This window comes from Sinohyriopsis cumingii, chromosome 10 (genome assembly GCF_028554795.1).
Source record: "Sinohyriopsis cumingii isolate HCF-2022 chromosome 10, ASM2855479v2, whole genome shotgun sequence".
Taxonomy (NCBI): Eukaryota; Metazoa; Mollusca; class Bivalvia; order Unionida; family Unionidae; genus Sinohyriopsis; species Sinohyriopsis cumingii.
This window is the reverse complement of record NC_142970.1, coordinates 110,285,603-110,310,259: the sequence shown is the minus strand read 5'-3', so window position 1 is coordinate 110,310,259 and position 24,657 is coordinate 110,285,603. Positions and strand designations below refer to the sequence as shown.

The 24,657-nt window shown below is 36.7% G+C and overlaps 1 protein-coding gene across 1 annotated transcript in view; it reads right to left on the bottom strand.

Annotated features, from left to right (window-relative positions):
- Nucleotides 1–457: 457 nt before the first annotated feature.
- Nucleotides 458–24,657, bottom strand: part of LOC149791015 (uncharacterized) — an 85,851-nt gene continuing 61,651 nt past the window's right edge. Inside the window, exons 12-17 of the mRNA XM_089972889.1 lie at nucleotides 24,084–24,222; nucleotides 21,526–21,642; nucleotides 20,753–20,804; nucleotides 7,773–7,922; nucleotides 6,840–6,950; nucleotides 458–4,503 (exon numbers count right to left, since the gene is read on the bottom strand). Of these exons, the coding sequence (XP_089829015.1) occupies nucleotides 3,899–4,503; nucleotides 6,840–6,950; nucleotides 7,773–7,922; nucleotides 20,753–20,804; nucleotides 21,526–21,642; nucleotides 24,084–24,222 (1,174 nt within the window). The 3' untranslated portion in view covers nucleotides 458–3,898. The remainder of the gene's footprint in view (nucleotides 4,504–6,839; nucleotides 6,951–7,772; nucleotides 7,923–20,752; nucleotides 20,805–21,525; nucleotides 21,643–24,083; nucleotides 24,223–24,657) is intronic.

Below are 24,657 nucleotides of genomic sequence, written 5' to 3'. Positions count from 1 at the left end.
CTTAAATTTACAAACTTGAGTGTCTCGCACAGCCAGTTTCTTGTTAAGTAACATATCTATCCCCTTTAATGTTATGAATATCCTAGAATATTAATTTATTAAAGAGATATTGGCTGAAATGAAATTTGTCTACTTCATGAAAATATAGATTGAGATGTATATTTCGAATCTGATTTTCTTTTCAGTGTTCATTTGTGTCTCTGTTTGAAGCAAATAGTTGAGAGAGACAAAGAGAGATAAATGAAACGTTTTTGGTGTAAATGCAGACAAACACATAGATTAACAGGTAGGAAGATAAGAACTTATAAATTAATGAAATAATCAGTTTATTAAGTAATTAATTAAAAGATGTCTTTGTTCGCGTACCCATTGTTTCATAATTGAATAAATGAGAAGTGAATAGGAAAATCTTATATCGAGAGTGAAACTAAAAGCGGAAAAAATTATAACGCAGAGATAGTGTGAAAACCATTTATCTATCACAAAAAAAACGGAAATAAAAAATATTTAATTAACAAATGTAACTATTGTGATTTATAAAAAAAAAAACATTAGTTCCCATAGATAATTAAACCCTCTACTGCCAAACCTCTTATTATTATTAATAATTATTAGCAAGTATTTCTTTATGCGCTTATTTATTTATTTATTTATTTATTTATTTATTTATTAAAATTATTATCGCGATAGTTTGCATGCTATATAATTATATCGGGTTATAATGGAAAAACAATATCATTTGATATATAGACCCCGTGAAATATTATCTCACGTACATTCGCAATGCGGTAACGTAGAGATAGCTGCTCCTTGGTTGACACTAATTTATTGATTTGCTAGAGGAGCACGTTTTACCAGACAAGCAGCAATGGCTACTGCAAAGTTTCATTCAGAAATAATTGTAAGGATTTTTTTCTTCAAGTATGTCAATGTTCTTATAAATGACATCAGGACGAGACAATGCTTCCGTTGGGCGTTTGGGGTAATTGAGGGAAGGTTATCTATACGTTCAATGGAATGATTCTAACTACTTCTACTTTATATATGTGGCATATTCTGACTATATAAATTCACCTTTTACTATTCAGGCTTTTTATACTATGAAGAAAAACAACCCACGTGCAAACAACAACAAGCTGCGACGTGTTCATATACTAAATATTGCATTCAAGCACAATTTTGTTGATATAGCGACATAAACAAACAGGGTTAAATAAAAGACAAGCGATGTGTTTCAGGCTAAAACAAGTCTGACCCGAAGAACACGTTCAATCGTGCGCTCTAAGTCTTCGTTTTGTTTTGGATTGTTTTTGTTTCTTAAATAGGAATGAAGTTGTATATCAAAATGGGTTGACTAACGTTTTATCGAGAATCGACATGGAATATTTGTAGCAAACGTGCTTAAGTTATTAAATTATGATTTTAAAAGTCTCCTACCTTTTGATCTAGAACGCCTGAACTTGTCCACATTTGGTAATAAAGCTCTTAACACATTTGCGGAGAATTTAAGGACATTATCAAGTAATTTTATATAGAGGATATTTGCCCAAACCTTTAGTTTGAATGAAATGTCACTTGGCACTTAAATACTGAGTAGACCACTCAAAAATACAGACCTACATGAATCTTGAAACTCAGCATCGGTTTTGCCACAACTGTCGTAATCCTTTCATGCAATTATAATCAAGAGTATAACTAAAATATTTGTTCAGGGACGAAAATAGTGATAACAAAGGAACAATAAGTTCTGTTCAATAATGTTCAAGAACACTTTCACTACATGAACATCAAGCTAAAATTATTTACATTGGCATTATGCCATATTTGTTTGGATGCAAATAAAGGAAACATATATTGCTTGAAACTGACTAACCATGCAGAATCAAAGATAAACGCATTACAGTGCTAGTTGCGTGTGATGCACCATTGCAAATATGGTTCGAAACGATGATGGAGATTGTTTTGCATCAAATAATGTGAACATTACGCAAAGCTAATTACATTTCGCAGGGTTTTCGCAAGAATTCAGTCACTGAAGATCAACTGCACCCTTGTAAACTAGGCCAATAACTGTATAACGTATTGACATAGACAACCACTACGTACAATATTGACCTAGACCAATAACTATGTAAAGTATTGACAAAGAGCAATAACTATGTAAGGTACTGTCCAAGAGCAATAACTATGTAAAATATTGACAAGGAGCAATAACTATGTAAGGTACTGTCCAAGAGCAATAACTATGTAAAATATTGACAAAGAGCAATAACTACGTAAGGTACTGTCCAAGAGCAATAACTACTATGTAAAGCATTGAACAAGAGATAATTATGTAAAGTATTGACAGAAAGAAATAACTGTTTAAGGTATTGACCAAGAGAATTAACTATTTAGAGTACTGACCAAGAGTAAAACCTATGTAAAATATTGACCTAACAAGTTCACAATACAAATAATAATGTTGTAAAGTTGTTTAGAACTCAATGAGGTGACAGAAATATATGATGTGACAATTCATGACTGGCCAGAAAAAAGGTACTATTACTGACTGTGCATAATCATCGTCACTAGGATGGATTTTTGATATTTCAGAACGTTTAATAACGTTTGGTGGGATTTCTTGTGATTACAAAACTGGAATCGTCTTCGGAATTACGTAGAGAAACTTTAAAAATGCAGGGTATATAGGCACCAGTTGCTATCAGTTTCAAACGTTAAAGTTGAGTGGTCAAGTACGGTGTATTTCAAACAGAACTATTAATTCTTTTACCAGCATTTGTCTGTTGCATTTGTCCACAATTATTATCCTAACATCAAATGGTGGGACATTATATCGAGTACACAGCAGAGCTTACATCTCTTGAGTGATTAAGCAGACCCTTAGGGTAAGTCATTCCAGACTTTATTAACGTATAGTCTTTAATCCGATTTGATAAGAAGGACGTTGGAGGAGGTCTTATTTTAAAATATGAAAGTGTTAAGTACCGAGCCTATTCTATGACGGACAGCTTCATTAATGATTCATTGTATTCAGTCGCAAGTCATTATTCTGCTTGACTGTCTGGCCTGTTTGATATTATCATTAAAAAAAACGAAATGAAGGGACAGTTATATGAAAGTGTTCTTTGGGTTATTCAGTAAGAATTAATATCACACATTCTTTCGCAATGAAGTGTGGAACACTTTAAGTGAACTATGTTTTGAAATGGACGACAAGCGCGGAGCGGGAAGAGGAAATCGGAGCCGCAGAGAGAAGCTCTCATAAAACCACATGAACGCGAAAGAAGCGTAACGTTTCCGAGAGCACAATTTTTTTTTATTGTGAGAGGGTTATAATTGTTTTATTTATTCCCTGGAAACGCACATAATACAGGAGCTTCAGGAAGTTTCGCTTTCTAGACTCCCAGTTCCGTCTCACATAACCCTCGTCTACCTCTTTATCAGCCCCCCCCCCAACAAAAAAAAAAAACATAAAAGAAGCAAAATGATACTTAATGATATTTTCTGGATCTACCTCATGATGATGTACGATTATCTACGAATAAATGTTCATATAACTATTTTCCCCAACTTGTCATAAGATATTTGTGTAAAATGACTGGCTCTTGCTAAAATTCGTTATATATATATATATATATATATATATATATATATATATATATATATATATTGAATCATTGGAGGATATACGTTTTATTCACATATATTTTATTGCAAGGCATATACATATGAAAGATAATACCTATCATCTAGCGTTATATCATACAATATGTAAGAAAGTTTGCGGGATACAGAGGCTGTACACTACATTGTTTATTCCCTCTAAACTAGAATGTTTATATCATCTGAATTAAGCTTTTCTCTAACATTTGTGGGGACAAGTCATGATTGGGAGTTAATTAGTGTGCCTCTCTGAAATCAACAGCATTATTAGTAGAACTGTTATTATGTAGTTGAGCACGATTCTCGCAGACGTAGTTCTTGTCATAGCTGCTGCCGAATGATTAGTTGCTGCTGCTGTGCTCACAATTCCTCTAGCAGTTGTAGCTGTTGTTTTGTAAGATGTGATAGTTGTTGAGGGTGACCCTGATATTCTGGTTGTTGTTGTAGTTGTCGTTTCTACTGTAGCTGTTGGGGTAAAAGTTGACGTTTTATTTATAAGTGAAGTTGTGTTGGTTGTTCCTGCAATTGTTATAGTTGGCCCAGCGTGTGTTCTGTTCTCCTGTGCAATTTGGGATGTTGTCTTTGCATTTGTTATGGTTGGCACCGCAGATGTTCTAGTCGAGGATACTGTTGATATGTTTATTGCTGCAGTTTTTGTTTGTGTTGGAGATGCTGTTATTGTAGCTGGATTGGCATCTAACGTAGTAGGTGCTGCAGTTAGTGAGGTTGAAGATGGTGGCACATAACAAGTCTCACAACATTTAGCTAATGTGTCCGGGTCATAGAAAGGACAATATCCTACATTACAGCCAGTAGCCTTATCACCATATTCACAGCCTGCATACAAAGGAAGTGCAATGCATAAACATTCAAAGCTGGCAACATGCTATATAATAAAGAAGTCCATGTCATTTGCTGAAATTTGTAACTCACTTTTCTTTGATCTTAATACATGCTTATTGTTGTTAGCTAAGATGTAATTTCTATATATATATACCTCTGATATCCCTTTTGTTGCATATGTTGCTGTTTTTCAGGTCTAGTCTTTCTTTTATTTATAGAAGGTTGTTAAGTATGATCATTATATATATATATATATATATATATATATATATATATATATATATATATATATATATATATATATATATATATATACACACGTCATACACACACACATGTTACAACTCTATGGCCTTAATCTAAGTAACTGAAAAACTAAAAAGCAACCGGTTTACAAGTCCAAAAGGTTTACAACGTTTCTGAACTAATGTAAGTGTTGAATGAGTTGATTTGCCAATAGTGTTGGATCAGCTGATATGCCAATAGTCTTGATGTATCACACTGATGAATTTAGACTAATCCCCAAAAAGTGATCGAATTCAAAATGTCAATGACTACTTTATAATTCCAATCAACAACAAAATGCCTTCGATCTGCGTCATTTCAAAAGGAAATTTCCACTACATTCGTAAACCACGTCAGGTCTCTTTACTTACATTTTAGCAAACAACCTTACAAAAATCAGGTACACCATAGAGCTTCCGCGGGAAAAATCATGGTCCTGAAACTACGATCCAAGTAAACATTTTCTTTACAAATGATCAATTTGTTTAAGTATAATCAACAATAATGGAAATATGTTAGCTAAGTAATATGCTGTGTGCGAATCATGACAAAAGACATATTTGCTGACCCGACAACAATGATGATAAACGGCGGGAGCCCAAACTGTGGTCGTATCGACAACAATACTGAACAAAGTGCCAAGGTCATCTGTTTAAAAAACACTCCGTTAACTAAAAATGAAACGCATAACTATTTACTTTATATGCATTTTCGCCTGCAACCCTTGTTAAACGTCATAGTTAAACATTTCGCACTGTCTCTCCATCTAGTCTTCTCTGAATACAAATAATTAATATTCACTTAAAGAATGAAATTAAATGATAAAACGTGTGACATTGCAAAAGAAATGTACCTTACCGTACATTCCGTTTCTCTACCTTTACTTTACCAGTTCCAACATGAAATCTTCAAGTAAGAGTGATTCTTTTTTTGTTGCTATTCAGTACTAATCAATTTATCAGAGCAACAACCCACGTGATAATAACTAGTAATCATTCAAAATACATGGGGAGGATGTACTAATTAGAAGATATCGTATTAGAAACCGATGTTGTATCTCAAGAATTGTTTAGCTAAGGTCTATCCCAACAGTCAGTAAATCAAAGTTGCTTTCGTTGTCTCCTTCTTAATAAATATAAACGTTTGCGATCTTTTTATTTGTACATCTTAGGACGCAATGATTTCGCAATCATATAATGGGTATATGCGTGCCAAATTTAAGTAACAAAGCCGAGATCTGTCTAAACACTTTCGTCTGCCATATTTATGATACGTTAACTTTGCAAAAGAAAAGCAAATCTAATCGGATTGTCGAACGTAATTAAATTTTTATCTTAGACAAACATCTAAATATTTGTAAACCCAAGATGAATAATAAGCAACTTAAGGAGTCCTCGTATATATCTGTTAAATGTTTTTGATGTGCACCATACACTACTATCATAAACGGTTGACGAAACAAGCCTTATTGTTACTGTACTCATTAGCTTTTGGCGAAACATCACTCTGCGAAGAAAGTACTGTTAAGAGGTATATTGTAGTTATTGGAATAGTTTGTATTGTTTGATTTGTTTCTTTGTTTGCTTTTGTTTGGCCAGAATGTTTCAGTAACGTCATATTTATCGTACCAATAAGATATATTTTTGAGGCAACAGTGTATCTCAAAATTTATTCTTTTAATTGAAATGTTTTTAATTTGTGTCGTTCAGTCGTATAAGACGATTAACATTTTTCAACTCAAGCCTCTTCGGTTCAAAGCCAGTCTTCATAAGATTCTGTCGGAAATCTTATAAGCATAACCAATGTTGGTTGTACATGTCAACCTTTACTGTTTCAATGGGAGCATTTGATTTGATACAATATTAAATTAAAAACTACACACTCTGCGAGTATGTAAATTGAATTCAGCTCGCAAACTTGAACTCTTCATTTATCAGTGGAGAAAAAGAAAGAAATTTGGTGACGTTGCCAAATATATGTGAGTTTTTTACACCTACAATCTCCAGTTATATCCAATATCAATTCTGACAGCTTTTTACATTTACCTAAAATTGTTCCTTTTTGTGGGAGACATGTACCACAGCATAAAGCCTCGTTCGAATAGCACCCATATCGTCTCAACGCACTGCAGTTTGTTTTGTCACCATATTCGCACCCTATATCGAACGAAACATTTAATGAAATCATTTACTTACTATACGTTGATTTGCAATAAACAATTACATTAGAAACATCATTGAACGGACCTATCTGAACATATTATCTACGTACATTTCTGAACTCAAATTATATGAAAAGCGAAATAAATACATTCTTAGGAGGCATGTTTTTTGTTTAAGACAGATCACCCACCAAATGGCATTTAACTCTGTCAGAGGGTTGCTAAGCACTTTGTCGGTCATAAAAAGGAAGAGTGAACGGACAGACAGACGAAATGATTGACATACAGACGCAAAAGACCATTGCTATATCTTTTTTCAGCGCCTAATAAGGAGAGCTAAAATTAATGATGTTCAGACGTGTTACAGTCTGATGTTGATTATATAATTTTCTGTGATGTACTGTGTATAAAAGACATGTCTTCCACATAATGGCAGTCACTTATAAATGTTCAGGAGATGCTGTTATTTTACATCCTTATAGTGTCTAGTACGTTGCGCAAGAAGTATGCTCATATTCACAAATTTTCACATATTTGTCTTAGTACAAATAAAAGAGAAAAGATATGATGCTTGCTGAATTAAATTCTCAACATCTGTAATTTTAGAATAAGCGTAAAAGAGATGACAGAGTTTATGCAACTACTCAAATTCAGTTTGTATATTTCTGCGAAGACTCGTGTTATTATTACGGTTGACCAAAAGGAAAATTCTTAAAATGATGAATTCACCACAAGTTTATATATTTGATTAAATTGATCAAATTAAATATATTTTTGTTATCAAAGCCGGTTAAGCATTAAATACGTGGTTATTTACCTGTTATATTAGTATACGCACGCATACAGGACTCGCAGCATGTGTCAAGGTAATATGGATAATAGCAATAATAGGATCGCTGTACAATTAGCTCTGTACATGCAAGTCCGACAGCCACTAATCCAGGCTGGTCTCCCAGTGGACATAAATCTGAATAACAATAATAAAATAATTGACATCTTAATACTTGTCGTCATCATTATTATCGTCATTATCATAATAATTAATCCTTTCCTTTAGGAGTCTAATTCCAAAGGAATCGTATTCACTGCCACTGTGTACTGACTTAATAATATGTAAGCTGTCTGAACTAGATAGTTTTGAAAACTGGTCGACCGAAAGAAAAATTGCTGCATGACTGAAATCACTTCTCAAGACGTAATGTCCATTTGTTGTTTAATGTTATGAACACATTTTATTTTATAAGAAAGAGAATAGAGCCATAGTGAAAAGTTCTCAAAGACAAATGTCCAGACCATCCTGAAATAGTCATATATCATATGATCTTGTTACAGCCTAAATAAATATGCAGTTGTGTTCAAGTCCTAACACCTGTGCTATTGTCTTACGATTCAATCCACATTTTATTAGTATTTGCAAGAGTTTACAGTTTCTACTAAAATATCGAAAAAACAAACGCATGACAAAAGTGTTATTCTATGTAATGGATGTACATATCAATAGAGACAAACCAATGATAACAATGTTCTTTAGTGTGATTTAAGATTATCTGCGGCATATGCAAACGTGTGTAGATATTACTCCCTATTGCCAGGATGCAAATTTTAAACAATGTATGTAACATTCAAAGTTGAAATTGCAAACTTATCATCTGACTGTAACAATATTAATGCTAGAGGCACATATGTTTCGTAAGGATTACTGTTAGCAAATATACTATTACTTCTATGTTAATGTCATAACTGCAAATGCATCATCCATTTGCCAATAAATAACAAGTCCCTCAATCTAGTTATGTCTTCAACTTTTCATATCCTCTTCCAATGAAGAGAATTAAAAATGTCTGACCTTATCTTTATAAACTTGTATGCAATTTACGCAAGCTATCAACATGGCTATAATATCCCTTTCAGGAGCATGTAAGGTGTATAAAGTAGTCCTTAAATGTTTAGTGCTGACCTTCGCAAGTCTAACTGTGTGTATTATTGCGCCTTTCCCTTTATCCATTACTAATTCACAATATGTCAATCGTAATGTAACGAAGAGAACCCAAAGGCTTTAAATTTTGTTTCATCAATGTAATTTTCGTTTCAGTAAAGTTTATGTTCTACTTTTAAATTCTTGGCTGGTTCTGTAGTGCCATCTAACGTCTTAGTTTTGGGTCATGTGATTCCGCCTGGGTATATATATGGGCCAACTATGGCTGCTATTGTGGTGTGTTAGGAAGCGGTACAGTGTGAAGACATCCCCTGCAAGTGTAGCAGTATAACCACCCTGCCAGAGCAAGCACATTTGGTTGCATTTCGTCGAATAGTAGAGGGCCAGGCCAGGGAATCGGAAGAGAGCAGGGACAAGGTCTTTCGTCGATATTGGTAGGTAGAAATGGAGCCAGAAGATCGGTCGAAGACGGCATTTGCGACTAGGCAAAATTTATACGAGTTCAATGTTATACCGTTCGGGCTCTGTAATGCACCCGGGACTTTCGAAAGACAGATTGAGACAGTTTTAGCGGGACTGCTGTGGCACACATCTCTGGTGTACATCGACGATTTAATAATATTTGGAAGCAAATTTGAGGAAGAATTGGATCGACTGCGACAGGTCTTTGCCAGATTGCTGAAAGCTGGTCTGAATCTCAAGCCAAGAAATGTCGTTTGTTTGCAAAACAAGTCAAGTACTTATCACATATTTTGTCAAAAGAGGGGATACGTGCAGATCCAGAGAAATTGTCTGCCGTCGACGACTGGAGAAACCCAACTTCGCAGACAGAACTTCGCAGCTTCCTAGGACTATGCTCATACTACCGACGATTCATAAAGTGATTTGCCGATACCTCAGCTAGCATACACCGGCTGACAGGGAAAGGGAGACCTTTTGTCTGGACTGAGAATTATCTGTTTTTGTTCGACGAGTTGAAAAGGCGATTGACGACGGGCTATGTATCAGCATGACCAAACCCTGAAAAGCATTCTATTCTTGACACAGACGCTATGGAAGAAGGTTCTTGATTAGAACAGACCACGGCTCCCTAAGTAGTTACTGCATTTCAAGAATCCGGAAGGGCAACTCGCAAGACGGATCGAAGTCCTGTCGCAGTATCAGTTTGAGATTCAATATCGAGCAGGAAGATTGCATCGTAACACTGACGCCTCTTCCAGAGGCCCATGTAGGCAATGCGGTTTTCAAGTAGAGACACAAACCGAAAGTAAAGAAAAGAAAGTAAGCAACAATGATCCAACGACATACATGGAACGGAGTGTTACAACAGATATGCCAGTAGCTGTGATACAGGCGTCTTGTCGTAGCAACGAAATCGCAGAGGCTCAACATTCCGACCAGGATGTCGCAATTGTAATGAGCTAGGTTGAAAGCAAGCAACGACTACCGTGGGAAGACGTTGCCAAATATGGCGTAATGGCGTATTGGTGAAAAGTCTCTGGAGTCAGTGGGACCAGCTAGAGATAAAGAACGTTATACTCTGTCGCAAATGGGAGTCGCACGATGGTGGAGAAATTCAGTCAAGCTATTGTTCCACGAGAAAAGAGAAATGAGGTTCTATGGATGTCGCACGATTCGCGAAATGGAGGACACTTTGTCATCAGAAAAGCTCTAGAAAGATCAACAAATGGTATTACTCGGTCGGACTTCAAAATGTGCAAATCTGGTGCCACAGATGTGAGGCCTGTGCGAAGTGAAAGTCACCAGGACAGAAAAGGCGAGCTCCAGTGCAGTTGATTGTGTCAGGGGTTCCGAAGGAACGAATAGCTGTCGACATCTTAGGGCAACTTCCGAAGACCAAAAATTGTAACGTTTACGTTTTCGTGATCATCGACTACTTTACGAAATGGACTGAGATATTCCCAATACCTGATCAGGAAATTACAGTTTTCGCAAAACTGATAGTAGAGTAAGTCATCACAGGTTTTGTGTGCCGAGACAGATTCACACGGATCAAGGCCGACAGTTCGAAAGTGAACTCTTTCGTGAAATGCGTCGACTCTTTGGAATCGAGCAAACGAGGACCAGTCTGTATCATGCGCAAGGCTACGACATGGTGGGAAGGATGAAGCGAACACTAGAGAGCATGCCATCTGATTTTGTCGAAGAACGACAAAGAGACTGGGATGAGCACCTCCAATGCCTAGCGATGGCATACCGCTCTTCAGTGCATGAAATCTCAGGTCTTACTCCCAATTTCATGATGATGGGAAGGGAAGCTTTTTTACCGCTAGACTTTGTGTTCGGAAAACCACCTGATCAGCGTTACAGCAATTCGCCAGATAAAACGTGCAATGCAACATGCAGCGACAGAAGCCCTATTATTATAGCAGGACCAGATGGGAGAGATTTCAGGCAGGCGATCTTGTTTGGTTGTTTTCGCCGAAACGATAAAGGAGAATTTCGCCGAAATTACAGACATGGTGGTATGGACCCTACGAAGTCATTGACAGGTTGAGTGAACTCAGTTACAGAGTTAAATGCGGTAGATATGGGAAAGCTCTCGTAGTGCACGTGGATCGCTTGAAAAGGTATCATGGACGTAATGAAGTCGGTGAGGAAGCGAGGGAATTGGACTCGGAGACTTCGGAATCTATTGATAAAAATCAAGGGAACAACGACCTCGATGATACCAGCTATGTTGCTCCTTACCCCATCCACACAATGACGGACATTCTCCCAGTAAACGACGGCAACAATGGAGTGTTGAGAACAGCTGCTGATGAGCGACCCAGGAGACATAGGAAACTACCGAAGAAGTTTGATGAATACTATGTTGAACTTTTCTAATCCTGAATAGTAAACATGATTCATGATGGCTTGAAAAAATGTAGCAGGAGCGTATATTTTATAATTTTATATATTCATGTTTTAAGTAGGCAGAGGTATGTATTTCATTATTTTATGCAATTAATGCTTATTAATGAGTGAAATAAAGTCATCAGTTACAATTATTGTGTTATTCTCATTTTGCACATATTTAGCCATTTATGCAACCTTGAACCAGGATTACCTGTTCCAGTTTTGTTCACTGAGCAATGAAGCTACCCTGATTACTGTTTATGCTGGGTTGCTCTATTGTATGACAAGTGGTAAGTAACTTTCAGATTGGTTATTTTGCTACTTGTCCGTATAAACAACATAATATGAACAGCATATTAGTGGTGATCATTCCATTGGAACTTCTGAAGGGTGCTGGTAATGACATTGCATTAAGAAAAGTGCCTGATGATTCTTTTGCTTCAAGAAAAATGTGACTTGAATTTGTCACATATGATAAGGTAAATAGATTTATAATATGTTTAATGTAACAGTTTATTGTATATGAACTCTGTATATTTCTCTAGAATGAATGTTGGTGTATTTTAGTACATTTTAATAGGTTATCAACCTGCATATTCTTTTATAGCCTATCGTTCTGTCCATACGCTTGTATGTCTGTCTGTCTGTCTGCTCTCTACTTTTGCTCTAAACACTGATTGTTGTGTTTAGGTTTGTTCGGTACACTATCTCTCTAGATGGATAATTAATAAATATATGTTGGAGTAGGTTATTCGTATTGAATGTACTGATATTTTGTGTGACTTTCAACCGGTGTCTGTGACTGATGTCCCAGCAGATATGGTTGAAAGGCATCGAGTAGATGACCTTCTCAGTCAGATGGACATCAACTCGAATAAACTGTCCAAAGATGATCTATAAAAAGGAATAGATCTTATAAAGAAAGTCGAAGACATCTTTTCCAAAAGTAAACCAGGTTTGGAATTTACGGTAGCTGTAAAGCATCGCATCAATCTGATCGACGAAACACCTTTTAAACAAAGATACCGTCGGATACCCCTTTCCATGTACAGTTACCTGCTAGTTGTGAGATTCGTAAATTACATAGTCATTGGGCCAGCAATGCTGTTTTAGTCAGGAAGAAGGATAGAAAACTTCGCCTGTGCGTTGATTTTCGGCAGTTGAATAAGATAACAATCAAGGATTCCTATGCCTTGCCCAGGATTGAAGATATATTGGGCTGTTTGTCTGGATCTAAATATTTTACAGTGCTGGATATGAAGCCGGGATATTATCAAATTGAATTAGATGAATCTCATAAGAAGAGGGGTCTAGGAAATTACCCCCCGGTATATTACCCCCCTGCAACTACCCCCCTGCCATTACCCCCCATCAATTACCCCCCCCCCGTATATTACCCCCCCCCCCCGCCATTACCCCCCTCTATATAATTGTTATATCCCAAGAGTAAACAATAAATTAAAATAAATTTCAAAAGAATTTATTTTAAATTTTTATTTTAGTAAATGAATCTCAGCCTTGAAAACATATACTTGTCATGGAATATTCAATAGTAAAATCATCATACCATAATGTTATATTACCATAAAATATGTTATATTTATAAGATTACAGCTGACTGTTATGTGCAATCCCTCGCAAGTATTCTAAGTGCTCTCTATTAGCAAAGTCGTTAACAATGTTCATAAATCCGAGCATTGCAGTCACGATATTTCTTTCGAGTTGGTTCCGCTGGATGTCCTCCAAGTTGCTGAGAAATTATCACGTTCAGGAATGATTGCTCTCTTTGAAGGATTGTCAAAAAGCGCCAAATGTTTCGATGGTCAGCAGCAACGGCAGCTTGCATTTTTCGATGCCAACCTTCAACGCTGTTGTTAGTGCGAGGTAATTCATTTTGAACACGGCTGTGTACACTCCAAACTTGAGGAACAAAGACAGGATTAGCTCGGCTTCGACGTCTTCTTCTGCCAATGTAGTTATCTTCAAAATAATCTATCATTTGATTCATGTCGTCATCTTCTGTAAGTTCTTGAAGTTCTTCGAAAACCTGCACAGTGTAAGAAAGCGGCACAAAAGCCAAAGCAACTACCATTCTAACGGACATTGCAAATTCTGAATCATCTTGATATCTTTCCTGAAATCCAAGAGCTTGTACTTTTCGGTATATGCTCTGAGAAAAATGATAAAAACATCCTTGTACATCTATCCCTGCGTAGCTTTCTGCAACAGAATTTATGGCTGCTTTTTCATAATCCATCATAACTGTTGCAGGCTGAGCATTTAGAACTAGTGCCTTTATCTCCATGAAAAGACGTTGATAAGTTTCCATAGTTTTATTTGGGAGCAAGCAGTAGAGGCAAGAAATGACATCACCACCGATGAGTGCATGCACGGTATATAATTGAAAGAAAAGCTCAGGCACAATAGCAAAAGTTCCATCCATGAACCAATTGGGAGACTGTGCTAATAATGATGACGTTTTATCAGTCCCAAAGATTAAAATTATGTTTATATCTCCTACGCCGCTATCAAATAACAAGAAATTCTCACCATTTGGAAGTTTCTTGTATACCTCAGGCAGTTCAATGGTTGCTCGATCAGTTGGAAGAGGCTGTGGAGCATGAATAACTTGTCGCTTTCGTCGGACCTGACGACGAAGATGTTGTATAGGAACCATTTGTACTGATGCTCCTTCACTTAGATTCTGCATTTCCCGGCCAAGAATCTGTTGAGGTGTTTCTTCTGTTTCCACTGCTCTTTTTGTAATGTTTTGTCTAACTTGAAGAACTTCACATCGTGCTGAATCTGGTGCATGTGTATGTTCATGCAGAGATCCTACTACAACATCATTTATCACTTTGATCCTTGCTTTACATTCAGATACCCCTAATAAATTTCCTCGTTGTTTTTCACATTCGTAACTGATTACACCTGCCGCTAAATCTTTCTGCTTTACATAGACATATCCATTGTGCATAATTTTTTGCTTTCCACGTATACTCTGAACTTTATCCATGGCAAAAATATTTCTGTTGATATATATTTTTAAGAACGTATATATATATAGTTTTTCTGGAGCATGCGTATAGAAATATTTTTTGCTTGAAGTATATTCAATGAGGTGAAGCCAATACCCTTATCAGATTGTATTTGTGTACACTTAATTAGAAACCATTTCTGCTCGAAGTATATTCAGTGAGGTGAAGCCAACACAATTGTATAGATGGACCACAGATTAAACTGCTAAAATCATTTTTATTGTTGTGAAGCCAATACTCTAATCAAATTGTGTTTGTGTACACTTAATTAGAAACCATTTCTGCTCGAATTTTATTCAGTGAGCTGAAGACAAAACAATAGTATAGATTGAGCACGGATTATCAGATTGTGTTTGTGTACACTTTAATTAAATTCGTCGTATTTGCTTTAGTTCGATTTTGTATCTGTATGTCTAAATGATGCTAATGGCAGGGGGCAATATGCGGGGGGGGGGTAAATGATGGGGGGTAATGGCAGGGGGGTAGTTGCAGGGGGGTAATATCCTGCTCCCAAGAAGAGGACAGCCTTTACAGTGGGTCCACTAGGTTTCTACGAGTTTGAGAGACTACCCATGAGGCTTTGCAATGCATCAGCTACATATCAGAGATTGATGGAAGAGTGCCTCGGAGATATGCATCTGACCATCTGTGTGATTATCTCGATTATATCACCATTTTCGGTAAAACCTATGAAAAACATTTGACAAATCTGGAAAAGGTGAAGTGACAATTCTTCAAGGAAAGGGTCATATATGTCGGCCATGTTGTATCAGAGGCAGGTTTTGAGGCAGATCCAGCCAAGATTGACAAGATCATAAACTGGCCAGCTCCACACAGCCATGAGGAAGTGAGACAATTCCTTGGATTTGTTGGCTATTACCCCAAGTTTGTGAAGAACTTCTCAAAGATAGCTAGACCATTATCAGAATTAATGCCAAGCACTCGGAATGAAGTGGGTAAACGTCAGAAGACAATTTAACACATACCATGGAAGTGGGGACCGGAACAGGAGAAGACCTTTCAACAGATGAAGGATGCTATTACTTCACCACCTATTCTAGGCTACGTTCACATTGGACAACCTTTCGAGTTGCACACAGATGCAGTCAACACGGCCTTGGTACGGTTCTGTATCAGATTCAAGATGGTATCAAACCAGTAATAAGCTTTGCCAGCAGAGGGTTAACAAAAAGTGAGCGAACTTATTCAGCGCATCGACTGGAATTCCTAGCATTAAAATGGGAAATCACTGAGAAATTCAATGATTACCTTTATGGACAGGACATTACTGTGTACACCGACAACAATCCGCTCACTTATATTCTTACATCAGCTAAACTTGATGCCACTGGGCATCAATGGTTAGCTGCTCTAGCTGCTTGCAACTTTGACATCATTTAAAGATCCGGATCGCGGAATTCGGACGCGAACGGTCTATTTCGGTTGCCATGTGTAGAGAACAAGAGCAGTACCAAGGATAAGAATAATACTACCAAAGAGACCTTACACACTCTCTGTAATTTAGCTAGCGCCCAACCATTTGTTGAAAGTCTTTGTCTGTCTGCAGATTTTGTTGACGACATTGACTCTGGTTGTGGAACTTCCGCAATGGCAGATAGAGATTGGATAGTTGCTCAATCCAATGATCCTGTATAAGGGAATGTGTAAAGCATGTACGAGACAAAGGAAAGCCTAATCGACAATCCCTGCCGACTGGAAGAAACCAGTTAGAATTATTTCGGACCTCTGACAATTTATGCCTGCGAAGAGGTATGCTATACCGGATGACAAGTGCTGATGATCATGATCAACTACAGCTGGTACTTCCTAAGTCTCACCGTGAGGAGGCTATGCACTACTTACATGATGACTGCGATCATTTAGACCGAGACAAGACACTTTCTATCCTAAGGGACAGATAATATTGGCCGGTCATCGCAAAAGATGTGGAAATATGGATCCAAAAGTTCAGTCGTTGCATGCTTAGAAAATCGTCAACGGATGTTCGAGCACCACTCGTCAACATAGTGACCACACAGCCATTCGAACTCTTTTGCATCGATTTTCCGACTCTTCAGATGTCCAAAGGAGGCTACCAAAATATACTGGTTATTACAGGTCACTTTGCCAGGTGTGCACAGGCCATTCCGACAAGAAACCAGACAGCCACGATTACAGTTGATGCTCTGCTTAATAGAAGGGTGCTGGTCATGGCATTGCATTATGAAAAGTGCCTGATGATTCTTTTACTTAAGAAAACTGTGACTTGCCCTTTTTCACATGTGATAAGGTAAATAGATTTATAATATGGTTAATGTAACAGTTTATTTTATATGTACTCTCTATATTTCTCTAGCATGTATGTTGATGTATTTCAGTACATTTTAATAGGTTATCGACCTGCATATTCCTTCATGAACCTATCGTTCTGTCCATACGCTTGTCTGTCTGTCTGTCTGCTCTCTACTTTTGCTCTGAACACTGTTGTGTTTAAGATTATTTGGTCCACTTTCTCTCTAGATGGGTAATTAATAAATATATGGTGTAGTAGTTTATTCGTATTGAATGTACTATAAACAGAATTAGTGTAAACATGCAGACCAATAATGCACTGATAATGATATTATATATTCTTGTAGTAAATGTATTTTTATTTTATTTTCAGGGTTTAACAAAGCAGGAGAAATATATCAAACTCCACTTTTCAACCTCAATGCACAATAAAACCCAATAATGACAAATACTTGACTTGTATCGTCATGAAGGCATGCAACTTTTCACCCGATGGCTGGGAAGAGCTGGCTGAGGACCAAGACACCTGGAGACTGACGGCAAAAAATGGCATATCAGCCGCTGATGCGACGAGAGGCCAGTTAGAGGCAGAGAAACGTAAGAGAAAGAAGAACGCGGCAGCAACCACAGTAACGCAGACTTCCCAGTATGTCTGCACCAACTGCAATAGGGACTATCACTCACGTATAGGCCTACACAGCCACAGCAATATAATTTTCGTTTCATTAAAGTTTATCTTCTCATTTTAAATTTTTGGCGTGTTGTGTAGTGCCATCAAAAGTCTTAGTTTTGGGTCACGTGATTTCGCCTGGAGATATATATATATATATATATATATATATATATATATATATATATATATATATATATATACACACATACATACATACATACATATACGGGCCAACTGTGGCTGTTATGGTGATGTTTTAGAAAGCGGTATAGTGTCAACACGTTCTCTGCAATAATAGAAGTATAACCAACCTGCCAGAGTAAGCACCTTTGGTTGCATTTCGTCGGACAGTATAGGGCCAGGCCAAGAAACCGGAAAAGAGCAGAGACAAGGTCTTTCGTGGACCAAACGCAAGGGGCTACAAGGCTCGTCCAAGAAACGCAGAGGTCTTGCGATTGTACACGTTATGACTGAGGATGACTCTTCTTTCATCATTTCGCACTGTCTTCTCTCTCTCTCTCTCTCTCTCTCTCTCTCTCTCTCTCTCTCTGTCGATCTCGATCGGATGAAGACGCGGTTCTGCGACACAGTTTGCGACTCTGCGATAGCCCTGCGACCAAGTCGGAGACCGGAAGAAGACCCAGTCGGCGACACATCGACAGTCATGCGACAAAGTATGCGACCTAGTCGGCGACTCTACAACAAGTCTGCGACCCAGACGTTGACTCTGCGATCAATTCGGTGACCAGAGGAAGATCAGTCGTCGACTCTGCGACCAAGTCGGAGACTCTGCGACAAGTTGACCACCCAATTTGCGACTCTGCGACCAAGTCGGCGCCCAGAGGAAGACCAGTCGGCGATCCTCTGCGACACAGTCGGCGACAAGAACCCATGAATAAGATGGTATTCCGGTGAGGTAGAAATCTGTCACACTCTGGAGCGCCAGTCCTCAGACAGATTCAGCGGGATATCACTCCAAATACAAGACCTGTCCTAGTGTATCCAAAGGAGTGCATTTCCGCTACAGTAATATAAGCTGCCTCTTTGGTCGTAAATATAAATTTCCATCACTCAAAAAATGATCCGCAGGAAAGCCAATAAGCTACACTTAATCAGAGCTGCTCCGGTTTGTTGTCCGTTTTGGATAGTACTGTCTGCCGTTTGAACACAACGAAAGTATTTGATGATGGTGGCTCATCTTAAGGTCAATAAAAGAAAGTATTTTATAGTTCCTAATATATGAAATCGACTACTGTCGTTTACACATAAGTGTAGATTAATGACACTTTGCCTACAGAACAAGGAACAACTAAACTTGAACTGACTGCAACTTCTACTGTTGACAGTTTTATTTATTTCAGGTTTTAATTCCCTTTTTCGTTTTAACAGTCAAATTTATAATCTATATCTTTCCATCACTTTTGTATATATATATATATATATATATATATATATATATATATATATATATATATATATATACACAGAAAAAGAGTGATAATTCTAGTTCCTCCATGTCTTTTTAATTGCCATGCACGTGTGGAAATATTTGCACTGCTTGAAAATATTTCGTATTTTTAACTCCATTACAACATATTCTGTATTGCCTTGCTACACCTATCTCTTGTCCAAATTCTGCTTCGGTTTGGGAACCACTTAATATTCATTATAGGTTGCATAATCTGGTGCAAGACTGTCCGAAACCCCGGTCTCCAATGTTGTATCCTCTGTGCACGTTATCAATCCTGCTCCAAGATTTCTCAGAACCGAATAATGATACTCTCGCCGGACATCAAATCCATACAAATTGTCACACGCATTACTGATGCAAGATGTTTTACAAGTGCTTTGTTTTCTGTTGTGTCAAGTTCTCCTTTCTCCATTATGTGCACAAAATCCAGTACAAGTGATCCCATAGTTGATATTTGGTGGGTGAGTGTTATTGTTTATGTAGGCATGACCGAGACGAAAACGTGTGGTCTTAGCACTGAATGCTGAATGTATCATTGTTTATTCACATATCCCGATTCAAGGTTCTTACCCACCTAATCATTTTCTTTGGGGTAGAAGAGGACGAGCACGGTTGATTGTTGCTGTCCGGTTGTTGTTCTTCAACGTTCTTTGGCAGGTTTTTGTAAAGATTTCAATATCGTGTGCGCACGACATTGCAGTGCGTCCTCACTTTATAGTCATTGACGAAGCATGTGCTTCCGTTCGACGCTTGAAATGTTATTCTCGGATAGTGAATGTTCGATTTGCAACTTTTTCTCAGACAACCTTTGTATTACCGCTACATTATATTCATTGCGAAAGCTTTTCGATCGTTAACGAATTGAATCTCCAGTAACTACAAAAATGTGCGTCTCTGCCACGCCACGGTATCAGATGTAAATGTTTTCTTATTTATAATCAAAACACATTTGCAAGCATATACAGTTCTTATGCCTACTGTCCAATTCATCAGACTTAAATCACTTTTCCATAATCATTTGAATTTGAATCTCTAAGTTTTGTCAAAATATGTCATCAAGATTTATCCAATGAACCCACGCAGCTGGAAAACTAGCAGCGCCATCTGTTCGTGGCAGATCAACGTAACTATCAAGCGGAGCATGTACTTTATCATTAATAGGAGGTAACTCAAAGAAATATTGCTCAAGGTTTAATTCCTTGCCTTTTCAAGTCAATGTGGTTTATGAAAAAGAAGATGAAGGACAAGAAAATAAAATAGAACTAATCTTCTTCATCATTGTGACCTTTGTTTCCTTAATTATAGTAATTACGATCATCATGAATCATAATAAATAAATGTAAGTAACATGAAAAATGAAACCATTAAAGAAGATTTGAAATTATCTGTAGAAGCATAATTCTATTTCAGATGAACTATTTACCCACATACACTGAAAAAACATTTGTATTAAGCGCACCTGAAAACTAGCTTACGTTAGCAATAGATATCACTCGTTATCTGGAGGAACTATCTCATTTCTTACCGCTAACGGAGGGAGCCTGAGCCGATGTCACACATTCCCCTGCCTCACACCACTACAAAACAGAATTATACTTTAGAACTATATAACAAACAAAACATAAAGGCCACTATTATTCGCAACGTTTTCGTACCATTATATGTCTTTCTCTACGACAAGATTCTGCAAAGTAATGTGTAATGTAAACTTGTCTGCAGTTGTACGGTTCTCAAGTGAGAGAACGATTTTCATATCCTCACACGCGGCCATATTATTCTGTCCTAACTTCAACGATATATTTCCTTTACATGACTGTTTTAATAAGAAGCCATCGCATATCTGAAAGATGTTTTTCTCACATTATTACGACATCATCTCATCCCCATGTAGCAACTGCTCTCTATAGAGGCCAGGCGATTTAATCCTAGTTCATCAATTAATTCACTTTTGTTGCATATAACATCCAAATAGAATAGCTAGTTTTGGAAGCTTCAAATATGGTTTAATTCTCCTTAAGTTGATAGGTATAATAATGATAATAAAGTCAAAGGTTATCGAGAATTGGCCAAAATGTTTTACAGAGGAAATATGGATTGCGCTTTGAAATACATTAAGTATTAATTACAAATTATGCTGGTATCAGAATATACATATTTTGGTACATTCGTATGTAAAAAAAGAAATAAAAGCTTACATACATGATTTCTCACTTACTTAATTGCTTATCAACTGAACTTAGTTAAGAAATAGGCTGATAAGCATTTACAATGACAAACAAAAATATGAATTGACCCTACCTTGCCGTCTCCACAGGTAGTCTTTTCCATGACAATAAGACGAGTGCACGATGAGGTTCCAGGAATAGCACAGTAAAATAACGAGCACATATTCGTATAATTTCCTTTATAAAATCCCTAATAAGAAGAAAAAGAAGACTCAAATATGTGGCAAAAATAATAATAATAATAATAATAATAATAATAATAATATTGACATTATTATTAAGTATTCGTAACAATGTCTGTTATTTACGAATATAAAATTGAATCTTATGTTCCTCGTTACTGCGACGACTGCATGAGAGTAAAACCTCAGTAATAACTGGCAAAAAACTAATTATTGCTTATTCCATGAGAGAAAATAATACTCCTGGCAGATTTTTACCTTCGAGGCCTTTTCAATGTGCATTTAAAGTATTCAGAAAAAGAAGCAGATGCGGGCATGAAAAGAATAGGTTGCTGCCAATCCTTTAGTTATAACACATATTATTTCTTAAGATAAAGTACCCCCTCTGATGCTAAGCAGGCGAATCAATATTCAGCGTGTAAGGAAGCTATATACGATATATTATAATAATTACACGATCATGAAAATGAGGCAACTGTCACCTACTGTTGTGGTCTTAATTATCAGACTTAAAAATCAATATACCTATTTTACATCTGTATTTACACTGATGCGCCTTAATGGAATGTGAGCGTGGGTAAAAAGTTAGCTAAGATTGGGAATCACATTACAGAATTGGTGTATGAGACTGTAATTTATATTTGTTTTAAATCGTAATGGAAAAATACGTTGTGTGGATAAAAATGTTAAAGATGTTAGCAATAATGATGTAATATCTCCCTTTTTTATATTGTTTGCTCTGATGAAATAAGATTAATTCGGCTTTTAATCTGTGATCACCCTATTGCATAATCCCAGTATAGAAGTGCAACTAGAAACCCGACTGCAAATGGCATGGCCTTTTCTAACTCTGTTCATAATGTTGGCATTTCATCTGTCATTAAATCCGCTGAAATAACCTGATACTTACTAACGGAATTGGTTATTAATTTTACATATATGTAACAGCCACATTTTCTCATTATGATAAATATTGTAGAAAGAAATTTCGCAATGTCTGTCTGTTTATAAACTATAAAAAATTAACCACTTTAAAAATTATTACATGTCATCAGTGATACTTGATTGTTTTAATACTCGAGGGAAAATATAATTTTGATATTTGATAAGGCGAAGTTTAACCTTCTGCTCAAACCTGGAAGTAAATTTCAATATAAATACCTTTCAAAGGAATAATATGGGATGGTTTCGTCTACATAGATGGTTGAAAGAAAAATTATAAGACGAATATGTCATGTAGTAAAAACATGTTTAGGGTGACTGAAAGTGAAAAATGTGACAACTTTGGAAAATCATTGCAACCAAAGATTAAGCAAATGTTATTAAAACTCTAGCACGTGATACCTTTACGGTGTTATATTTATTTTACTATAATTGTTCAAGCAAAGTAAAATATTAGTAGGTGACTTAACAACGATTGCCATTGAGAGGAGTCTGTCAGATCTAGGAGGTAGAATTCTTCTTGTGTGTATACATGTAGCAATCATGTGTATATAACTGTTGAAGCATTAAGTAAAATAATTATATGTTGCCTAACTGCTTCTTCCTCTAAATTAGAGATGAAAGACTATAATTTTACTTGTGGTGTGTTTTTTGTCTAATAGTATGACTAAAAAAGCCACCTTAACCGAAGAAGCATCTATGGGCATCGTGGCAGGAGAAAGAGACACGATGTAGTGAGTAATTGTCAGAACTGCTATATATCAATAATCATATTTCCTTCTCTGTCGGTTGTCCTTTCAATTTATCATATTTTCTGGAGAGTAACACTTTTGTTTATGCCTGTAATGTTTTACCTTATTATTTCGAATGCTTGAAATTTCATTAGTTTTGTGGCCTGCATAGAACTTTTCTGAACCTGATTTACAGACGATGACATTTTCAAAACAAATATGATAAAAAGCAAAGAGTGAGAAAATAAAACTCCACGAATTTATTACGCATTTGACAGAAGTGTCTCTCTTCGTGTTACATAAAACAATTAGCTACATTTTCGTCCAACCTGCACCGACACCCCCTTCTGTAACAGCAACCCAGTGATTGCAAGAACGTCAAAGTTCGTGACAGTAACAGACTGATCTTCCCACCTCAGCTAGTATAGGGCAGAAAGTTGTTTTTGCTAGTAACAATATTTAACTTCTTCGTTTTTGACAAAATCTTCTCTTGTTCTTATTAGCAATCAAATTACTCTAGATTAGAATCATTAGTCTGCAAATTTATGAGATGGACTTGCCAGCCCTCAAACGTTACATTTATTTCTACCCATATCAATCGTTTCAGACATATCCACGTTTGTGTAATACATTAACAGATATATGAGATTTATTTATTTCTTACTGACAAAAGCTTTACAGCAAAGAATTAAAGGACAACCAGATTTGTTGCAAATGTCATCTGCCTGATATTATAGTTGCGTCTATTAATGAAAAAATATGGTTGAGTTACATACCCTACAAAAGTGGGAATCCGAACCCAGTGAGTACTGACACTGGGTATCCGCTAAATAAGCTTGCCCCGCATGTTGCTTGTCATAGGGATAGAGGGCGCTTGAATTGTATCCAGAGCTGAGGCTGGTCAGACAGTTTATGCTGAAATAAAAGTTTTCAAATTAGAATGAGCAACAACTGCATTGAACTGAAACGGTCTTTCTTACTACAACTAGAATTACAGGGATTACTTGATCACGGAAGACTAGCAGGAACTGGTTAATGATAGGGAACGCCTCGACCCAAGAAGCATATTTGGGATGCTATTTTAATGTGCTAATGAAACAAAGATATCATGTTACAATAAAAAAGGAAATATTTTCCACAACTTTCATTTATGGTTTCTCTTTCACAGACCCATACACAACTAAATGGTCATTATTGGCGACCTGTCGGTGAGGTTTTGTGCTCTTGCCCCAGTCGCAATTATTGGATACGCAATGCCAGATAACTAAACCTAAAAGATGTAATAGCGAATGTGTGGCTTGTTCTCTTTCTTTGTTTAAAAGACAAAACGCTGGTTGCTAAAATTTTCTA